Source organism: Asparagus officinalis, chromosome 10, assembly GCF_001876935.1.
Source record: "Asparagus officinalis chromosome 10, Aspof.V1, whole genome shotgun sequence".
NCBI lineage: Eukaryota > Viridiplantae > Streptophyta > Magnoliopsida > Asparagales > Asparagaceae > Asparagus > Asparagus officinalis.
Genome location: NC_033803.1, coordinates 68,119,262 through 68,129,812, shown reverse-complemented (window position 1 = coordinate 68,129,812; position 10,551 = coordinate 68,119,262). Strand labels below are relative to the sequence as shown.

The 10,551-nt window shown below is 37.1% G+C and overlaps 1 protein-coding gene and 1 pseudogene across 1 annotated transcript; one reads left to right on the top strand and one right to left on the bottom strand.

The window, feature by feature from the left end:
• LOC109825879 lies at nt 2,770-5,702 on the top strand (annotated as a pseudogene).
• Nucleotides 5,789-10,154, bottom strand: LOC109826860 (pentatricopeptide repeat-containing protein At2g20710, mitochondrial-like; the record flags this gene model as incomplete). The annotated part of the gene is made up of 2 exons (XM_020393877.1): nt 5,789-7,410; nt 9,885-10,154. Coding segments are annotated over 2 exons (1,509 nt in total), but the record flags the coding sequence as incomplete, so codon positions are not given.

Below are 10,551 nucleotides of genomic sequence, written 5' to 3'. Positions count from 1 at the left end.
TCTTCTCAACTGGACCCTTAGCAGCTTCTTTATCATTCTTCCTTTTCTTGCCCATGTAAAGGAAAAATCAACTGAATTTCCAAAAACTTAATTGGGGTCTCACAGCTTAATTAGGGCCCATAACTTAATTGAATAAATTAAGTATACCAAAGTGGACCCATGAAAAGCTGAGGCTTAACCATAGTGAACACGAAGTTCGCTTGACTTCGAACGCGAGGTTCGACTGTATTGAGCACGAGACTCACTTAAGCACGAACGCGAGGTTCGTTTGAGAACGAACGCGAGGTTCGTTTGAAAAATGAATGCGAGGTTCAACTTGAGAACGAACGCGAGGTTCGTTAAAAAAATGAACGCGAGGTTCGACTGAAGTACGAACGCGAGGTTCGACTGAAGCACGAACGCGAGGTTCGTCTGAAGCACGAACGCGAGGTTCGTCTGAAGCACGAACGCGAAGTTCGTTAAAATTGAGCTTGACGCTCACCTGAGTTGAGCGCGAGGCTCACATGAGAACGAACGCGAAGTTCGTTTAAATTGAGCTTAACGCTCACCTGAATTGAGCGCGAGGCCCACCTTAGAACGAACACGAAGTTCGTTGAGCGAGAGGCTCACTTGATAACGAACGCAAAGTTCGTTTGAACGCGAAGTTCGGTTAAAATTGAACGAACGCGAGGTTCGTTTGAAGCTTTCAGCAAGTTCGTTTGAACGCGAAGTTCGGTTAAAATTGAACGAACGCGAGGTTCGTTTGAAGCTTTCAGCTTCTCCAAAATTTGAGGTAACCACCTCATTAATGTTCGCCACGTTTTCACGCACGAACCCTTAGGGTTTCAAACTGAAACCGCCGCCATTAAATCAAAAAATAGATCTAGAATCGAAAAATGAGTTTTCTTGATCCAGATCCAAGAAAAAACCGTCAAAAAAAATCCAAAAAAGTTACTGTTCGCCGGCGATTTTTCAGTTACTGTTCATCCGAAAAAACTGTACTGTTCATCCAAAATTTTTTTGTTACTGTTCATCCGAACAAAAAACTTTACTGGTCATCCGAAAAATTTTCGTTACTGTTCATCCGAACAAAAAATTACTGTTCATCCGAAAAAAAAACTGAATCTTTAACCAGAGATTTAAGATCAAAAAACTCAATAAAACTTAAATCCCTAAGAATTAATCAAGGTGGCTCAGATACCACTTGTTAGATCTAAACCAAAACTTGAGATCTAAAACCATATAGCCATGATTAATTCAAAGAGATTAACAAGAATCATAAATGAGCGGAAGCTTATACCTGAATCCATAGAAGAAAACTTGATTTGAGTTTTTGATGATCTTCTAACATTAGGGTTCCTCTAAATCTGAATTTCTCTTACTAGATGGGGGTGTAGAGAATTAGAGAATGTAACCCTAGGTTAGGGACCATAACCCCTTATTTATAGATGTTGTACATTTGTAATTTGGCCCCTCAACAAATTACAATTACAACCTGGTATCTGCACATATAACCCCATGACTTATTTAAATACCCAATTAACCCAAATTAATTGATCACTTTAGTGGGTTATCCTGAAAGATAGCAATACACATTGATTAATCATATGTGCCCACAAATAGATTTATTAGATTAAATCTAACATCCTATTCTTTAGTTTTGTTTGTTTTACCCCCTGCGGGTGATGGATTGAAAAAGGTTAGTAAAAGTAGAAATATGATGTGGACCTCATTTTTAATAACAAATCTTAGATCTCTAAGACCATTTCCCCAGTTTAAAAGTTAGAATATGGATTTCTTGAAATTTCAACAGCTTCGAGCAATTTATTTGTAATTTTGACTAATAAATATGAATAATTTTTTTTGGTTTTTGTTCCGAGAAACACGAGTCATATCATTTTCCAAGCGATTTTCATAAAAAGAGCGAGCCAAACACTACCTCATAGTATATAAATGTTACGAAAAATAACTGAGAATATAAAAGTACAAAGTGACAAAAAGTAGGGGTGAGCAAAGCAAACTTCGGTTCAGTTGGTTTTGACTATGTTTTGTCAAACCGAATCAAAACGAACAAAATTCAACAACGAACAGAGCCATGTCAAGTCGGTTCGGTGCGGTTTAGCCCGGTTCGTTCGGTTTGCCCTTAGACATGTAAAGCCAGATAATTTTTAACTAGAAGGCAAGATTATTACTCCCTCAAACTTTTCATCACAAATCAAATAAAAACTTATCAAATCAAAAACTTTACAAACTAAAATTAAACATTTATCAATTAAGATATATAAAAATATTAGTATCAATTATCTATTCACCTTGAATAAGCATAAGTTTTAAGTAATTATGTTGATGATGGTCGGTGCAATTACCTCGGTTTCAAATATTTTAGAATCAAATCGAACCAACGTTTTTCTAGAATCAAATCAAACCGCCAAAAATCAGTCGGCTCGGTCGGTTAGAGCAGTTAGCATCAACTGTGGTCATCCCTAACTGAAACTATTATATAAATACGGTTATTTAAGCGCTTTTCAGTCTTTGATGACAAAAGAAAAAAGGAAGTAAAAGAAATTTAATTCCTATGGCTCTCACGTGCGATGCCCGTGAGCCAAGTAACGTAATTACCCGCGACGATCTCGTTGCCCTAATTTTTTTTTACCATTTTTTAATTCCTTTTCTCTCCTCTCTCCTTAATCTCTATTACTTGCCATTATTAGAGCTCAAGAACAAAATTCTCTCTCGTTAAGGAAAAAAAAGAAAAATCCAAGAATCGCAGCTCAAACGAATCGAGGGGAAGGAGAAAGAGAGATCCCAGCTCAGTTGCAGGTATTTACATCCATTTACTCTCTCGATCTCCGAAGAGAATCGAGATTCATTTGATTCTCTGATCGCGTTTCTCCTCCCATCATTAGGGTTTTGATTTAATGGATCCAAGAGATTATATTTGTTTCGTTGTTTTTTCCTGATGGTGATTGTTAACTATAGAGATTTTGTTGGGTTGCTCATGGAATCACATTTTGTCTTCAAAATTTTCCAGTTTTGCTTTGAAAATTAATTTTTTAATTAACTGTCATCACCAAATATACTGAGTAAAAATGTTAAATCTACGAGGATATACCTATGATTGTGATTTCATGAGATTTCATACACATTTTTTTTGCATAAAAAATTACTGTTTTTAATTCAAAATCAATGTGTCATATCAAAATATTTTTTTTGGGTTCGTTTTTTTTGGGATCGAGGACTGTTCAAAATGAAAATTCGTTGACCTTTTCTTCAAAAAGGGGGGAAAACATCCCCTAGGCAATTTTCATGACTCAGAACGGTTTCTTTGTTTCAGGCGTAGCTATTTGCAACGACTTTATATAACAACTAGAAGGACATTTTTCTTTACGAGAGGAAGAGGGGAACATTTATGTGATGTTTTCTGTTTGAGAACTCAAAATATGAGTTGACGCTGTAACAACATCTCCAACAATCTCCTCTTACGGAGCTCTTGTTGGAGTACTCTCAAACATGAGGCCCACTTAGGAGCTCCTTACTAGGAGAAATATTCCAACAAACTCCTAACTAGGAGCTCAAATATTATTTAAAGAATCCATTCTTCTAAAAATAACATTTTACAAATATATTTTAAAACAATAAATCAAATAAAAAAATAATTTTTGGTGGGCCCCACCCCTTAGGAGCTCCCCAATGCTTCACAGATTTGTGGAGCTCTAAGGAGCTCCATGGTGAGCCCCACCACCAATTAGGATTTAGGAAGATACTTGAGAGTTTGTTGGAATAACTTAGGAGTTTTTTTTCCTTACCACATCATCCTTAGGAGCCTCGTTGGGAGACTCTTGGAAATGCTCTAATAGGGGTTAAAGTGCATAAGGAATACAAAATGATCCGAGGCTTTTCTGAAATTTCCGGAGTAACTGAAGGTCTAGACACAGTTTTCAAGTTTTTTGGGGGTCGAGTGCCAAACGTCCAAACTCAATGGGGGACTGAGTGAAACTTATCCTATAAATAATTGTTTTTAAGTACTAGCATTTGCTTGAAATGGTGCAAATGAACAATCAAAATAGAGTAGGATGACACGTGATCAAACCTTAGCGCAGCCTTCTCATTGCGTTAGACTTCTCAGACATGTAGCAAACATTTTGATATGCTCTTCTTTCCTAAACAATTGATCAGGTAAAGTCTATGCATATCTTGCTTTCATTGAAAACAAAGGGAGAGGCGTCCATTTTCCATAGCCAAGGACAACCATGACACATATTTACCTAAATCAGCATTAATCCCTGAAACTTTGAGCTGGCTATCTAATCTCTTCAATGAGGTCCATATCTCCTGTACTTTTGCATATCTGAAGTTACAACCTATGCGATAATTATATACTACGAATCCAGCAATAAAAGTATAAGCAATGCACCTTATCTGACCTTATTCCCGTCAGCGAGCAGTAGCACCTGGACGCCCCATCAGCCAATTCTCATATGGAGGTAGATGGCACCCCTAATGGCTACTTCAGCGAGTCCACAGAAGAACCCGAGATCAGACAAGAACCTTTAAAGAAGCATGTATCAGCTAACGGGTGCTTCGACTGCAACATTTGCTTGGACTTTGCGGTGGACCCTGTTGTTACTCTCTGTGGCCATCTCTACTGCTGGCCCTGCATCTACAAATGGCTGGAGATGGAGAGCATCTCCACACACCAATGCCCAGTCTGCAAGGCTTAGCTCGCAAAGGATTCCCTCGTCCCCCTCTATGGCCGTGGTCACAGCGCTGAGGGCTCTCACCAAAGCTTCAAAATCCCACGGAGGCCCAACTCCTCGGTGCATCACAGAGGACAGTCAGGGATTGGGTCCGAGTCTGATGACCATCCGATTCCTGTCCACAGGCACTACCATGTTCATCAGCATGAGCATTATCACCATTATCCACATCACGGGCCTTCGAGTGATTTCATGCCAGCACCTTCGTCTCCTTCCTTGGCAGCAATGAACAGAGGGATTCATTCCATGGCTGGTGAAGTTCTCGGTGGGATGGCCATCGCAGTGCTCCCTTGGGTGTTTGGGGGCCACCAGGAGGTAGAGAGCGTACACTTCCCCGGGCAGAGCCCATATTATGCTGCTAGCAATGGGGGTACCCCGAGGCAGAGGAGGCAGGAGATGGAGGTTAGGAGCACGCTCCATCAAATCTGGGTTTTCCTCTTCTGCTGCGTCATGTTTTGCCTGCTGCTATTTTGAGCAATGGATTCAGGAAGTTATTGGTGATATACTGATACACTTGTAAACAGAGGTTCACTGAATTGGCTTTCTTTCATCACACGATGAGAAATAAGCGACATCGCTGATTATGGTAGGGTTTTGTCTTTGATTCTTACCATTGGGGTTTAACAGATATAAATACGCACAAAAAAAAAGTCAGTTGGAAGCAGAAGATATCTGATATTTCTGGTGGTGAAGGATCTGGCTTAGAGCAAATTCGAGAGTTTTCGAGTTTTTCGTGGATGGATTGCTTTCTAATGGCATTATATGTTGTTCATCGTATACTGGTTACTTCATGTTACATCTTTAGATGATTGTCATTGGATTCATCTTGCAGATTGTGTCATGGCACCCTAGTCCTATTTGATGATTGATGTATACATCCACTGTATCCATACAAAGGACGGTTACAACTTCTGAGAATGATTGTTTACCATCAATGGTTGTATACTATCAAAACAACGTCGAAAGTATAATGAATGAATGAAAATCTTCTTGAGGTTCATTCATCTGATTATACATTTTATTCCACTCATGCATTAACGAAAGATCAAGAGTAAACGACACATGAAAAACTACTGTTATAATGAGAACAACCGAATCAATCATGAAGATCAAATGTTGCCCCAACTCGCTAATCGTAAAACATAGATAGAGATACGAAACTGCATTTAATCAACTCGAGCATCTAGTTCTACACTAGGAATGCATAAACGGTCACATATTTATGTTTGAAAGTCTGCAGGTTCTAAGGCCTTCAACTCTCCCACTCAAACCAAAATTCAGCACATTAATGACAAATAATCAGAGCAAACCTTGGTCACCAGAACTGTTAAAGACCTATAGCATACATAATCTAACTCCTTTACCGAATAACGATGCATCTTAAATCTTGAAAAAGCTTGTTAAAAATGTCCTGAAACTAAAATCTGCAACAGAATCACGATTTTGCTTGATTTTGGGAACTTTCCTCCAAAATTCTGTCGGTCTCTTCATCTACATCAAACCCATCTGCTTTCATCCTTTCTAAAACTCCACTTAAAGGTACTCCAGCAATCATATAAATCCTCATCAAACTATGATATACTTCCCTACTCAAAGGACTTTGTTTCTGAACTAAACTTACAAATTCCTCTGCTCCTTTAACATCCTTCTCTTCTTCAAAGTACTTCAAACCTGCATTCACTTTTTCATGACTTAACTTCCACCAGGTTTTCTCTGCCTTCACTGCTTTCATCATCTCCACTGCCTTCGGTATTTGATTAGCCTCAAAATACCCATCTGCTAATTGTCCCCAAATACTCGAGGAAATCATATCCCCACTCTGAACAGCTTCATTCATAAAACATTCTGCCTTGCTTAAAAGACCCTTTTCGCGATAAGCACTTACTAAAAGTTTTGGTATCCTAACATCATAAACAGTTAACTGAGATTTCCACTCCATGAACAATGCCTCAGCACCCTCAACATCGTCGAACTTTAAAAGCCCGCTTATCATGCACATGTACATCGAGTTTGATGCTTTATCTAACGATAATTTATATGTGTTCCATATTCGGTACATTTCATCTTTGTCCCCAGTCTCAGCATAGAGAGTTACCAAAAAACCCCAAGCATATCGATTATTCTTTTTTGGAATCAGCTTCTCTGCCTTTTTTAGTTTATCTAAAGCTTTAACTCTAGCCTTAACTTTCACATAAGCCCTCGCTGCAATTGCATATTTGTAAAAATCCACAGCATTGAACTTTTTGATTCTCCCCAAAACTTCCTCCATTTTGGGGATGTTTAAAGAATCAGCATAAACATTAAGAAGAATGGTATCAGTGAATGCATCACAGCGAATACCCTTTTCTTTCATTTCTGTGAACATACTCTCTACCTTCTCATGTTGGCCAGTGCGCGAGTATAGAGATATTAATATATTATAAGGGAAAGATGTGAGCATATTGAGCTGCTTCATTATGTTAAAAAGAGATTCTGCTTTCTCAATAGATTTCTCTTCGGCATAACATTTGAGAAGAGCACCATATGTTTGATAGACTTTTTTCTGCTTCGGGATCGTTTTAAAGTAATTTTCAGCATGCTCAAGGCCATGAACTTTGAATATCAAATCTATTCGATTCGCATGGTCACCTGCAGATAAGGGGAAATATCTCCTATTGCTCATCCACATGGATACCTGGGTTCAAATTATGAACGTAAGTTTTAAAGTCAGGAAGGAATTTACAAGGGCAAAAAAAGTGTGCCTTGATTATTCAAAATAAACTGTATATGGATGTAAATTATGTATGAGGGGTTCTGATCCATTTATCTAAGAGCTGAAAAATAAATAACAGTTCAATAATATAAGAAATGAATAATCCGATGCATGTCAAAATCTCTCAAGCAGATGAGTTTCTACCAATATAAATTTGGCGCATGCTGGGGAAAATCCTAGCATACTTGGTTAGTCTTATATGCACTGTAATGGGCACATTAATTTGATCAGTAAACAGGATGAAAGTGGAAGACGTGGTTCTGTACTTACTAATCGTAGCATAAGCAAAAGAGTAGCAGGGGTTATTTTGAAAATTATTCTTGTCCTTGAGTGTGTGAACAGATAAAAGATATCCATATACATTTGAAATGTATAAAGTTGAGCATTATCATAACAAGAATGTTTCAGCTTAATATCTGGAAAGCAAGGTCTGATCTAATACTTTTGTAAAAAGAGCAATATAGTTATTTTAATCAAAAAATTGACCAAAGTTCTAACTGCAGTAAAATAATTGAAGTTCATATCTCTAATTTTAAGCTCGTAGTGAAGGTCTCAAAAATGCAAATAATTCTATGATGAAAGGAGAAACCATATTACAAATAAATAAAATAAAATTCGATTAAGCAATAAGTTATCATTATTCTATTATTTCTTAGGTCACAGACGGGGGTAGTCTGGACTAGAAATCTTCCATGAGTCAGAATGCATGAACTGAATCAGCCCTCGTTCACAGATATGAACTCAAAGGAAAGTCGAGATTTTGGATTTTGGTAGCCTACACCAACAATTTGTGAATGCAAAAACCCTGATAAAACCTATACCACAGCTATTTGAAGTGCTTAACGTAACATAGATGGTGCCCTATTTGAACCAGATCTCCAGCTTTAACAAATAAGCACAACATTGACGCAAAGGGCATTCAACAATTTGAGCTGAATGTCTTTTATTATCTTCATCACTTAGCCATAGATTTGAGATCAAACGGACATCTCTAATGAAGATAAAAGAAAATATCCGCAGAATGGATGGAAATATATGTGACAACTTGAGAAATCCCTGAACTTGGAAGCATATGAAGAATTTTTTTTTTTTTTGTTATTGGCCAGTTAAATTATAACCCAAGAATTAGATATTCTCATTTCATCAGCATTCGATAAATTTTCTTATTTAAACTTATGGCTGGTGAGATTAAAACCTGGATTGCTATCATATCATACCATAGGGGCCCCTTCTACTACACCAAAACTTGGAAGTTTTAGTGAGGATTGAGGTGATAGTTTCAAATTGTTAACAAACTTATTGTCAAAATGATACCTCTAATCTGGAGGACATAAATAAGCTCTATATGATGCACACACCATTCACAAACAGCCATGCAAAAACTTAGAAGTGATACTATGAGACTTAAAGTTGTTAGAAGTTGGGAGACAAATTTGGATATCCATGCCCAACAGCATATAGAACTCTACATATGATTGTAACAAAGATTTTCTTGGACTTGATTTTTTTTACAGGTAAATAAGTAATCCTCGCTTAATGGATATTTTAAGAAACTTCACTGGCTCCACATATTAGCAGGATGTTTTTCCAGAATAATCCTTCAAATCAATGTAGCAACTTTGTCCCTTTGGATGGCCAGGCTAGCTATGTGACAGGGTTAGGAGCAAGGATAAAACTTCCATGCTCCAATGAACAGAAAAAAGGGGGAAAAAGAAAAAAAAATGAAATAGACAGTTATGTCAGAGAAGATTTTCTCTGGAGGACTGTGTTCATCTTTGAAAGCAACTAGGGAAGTAAACAAAAGAAGAATCACAAGCCTCATTGACTCCCAAGAACAAGGAAAATTTAATATCAGGTCTAAGAACTTCAAAAGCTAAAATTTCCTAATGTATCAATGAATCTTGGAGCAAACTCATACTGCTAATTGGGTTATTATTTGTACTTAAATACCCACGCGAAAGTTAACTTCATTTTTAACTTTGACACCCAGAAGGGCTTTTTATTTTTATTTTTTGCCATTAAAGTACCCCAATGTTCCAAAAGAAAGACACCTGATCCCCCAAAGTTTTTTGGCCAAAAAATACCCCCAAAATTCAACAAAATTTACCTTAAATAACCCAAACTTTAACAAAAATTAAAGACTGACACCCCACACTTCAACAAAAGTTTAACAAACAGGCTTAGGGTATCAAAATTATATTTCATTGAACTGTGGGTTATTTATTTGACTACATGTTCAATCTAAAATAGAAAAAAAAAACGATTTTTTTCACTCTGGGTATCAACAATTACAAAGTCAATTTCATCTACAGACAAAAACACAATCTAAAAAACAAGCATCTGAGCATAAAAAATTAACGGTAAATGTTACAAAAAAGCAATGAAGAAATTTCAACCTCGAGGGCATGAGCAGGCTTCTTCATTCTCCTCAGCGTTTTCACCATTCCAATTAAGTAACTCTTCTCTACTGATCTCCCCTCATCGACCCATCTCTCGAGAATCGGAACAATCGAGACTCGACGGTCGACGTCGTTGGTCACTCTGTAGATCAGAGAATCTGACTGTGAAATGGTCTCCGTTGAAGCGGAAGCTGAGGTCGAGATCCTGGAGATGAGGATGAGTTTGTGGAGTGAAAGTTTTTGGGAGAGAAAAGGCCCGTTGTCATATTTGAACAGTATAAATTACAAATATACTCTAATTATTTATATACGAATTAGTAGATGGCAAATGGTTATATTTATTGTGTAAGTGTTTAGTTACCAATTACGGACATGGATATGCATGGGTAGGAAACATTCATATCCATATTGATTAAAATCAGATATAGGTATGGATATACGTGCGGATATGAAATGGATATGAGAAAAACATATAATATCGAAAAGAAATATAGTGCCTATGATACACAAAAATTATATACACCAACAAAAGTATAGAAAAATAGATAAATAAAAGTATGTAAACCAAGAAATTAAAAGAATTTGTGTTCAAATTATTAAAAAAAGCAAAAAAAAAAAAGATTAACACCTCAAAGAGAAACCATAACGGCTACAAAAAGAGTGA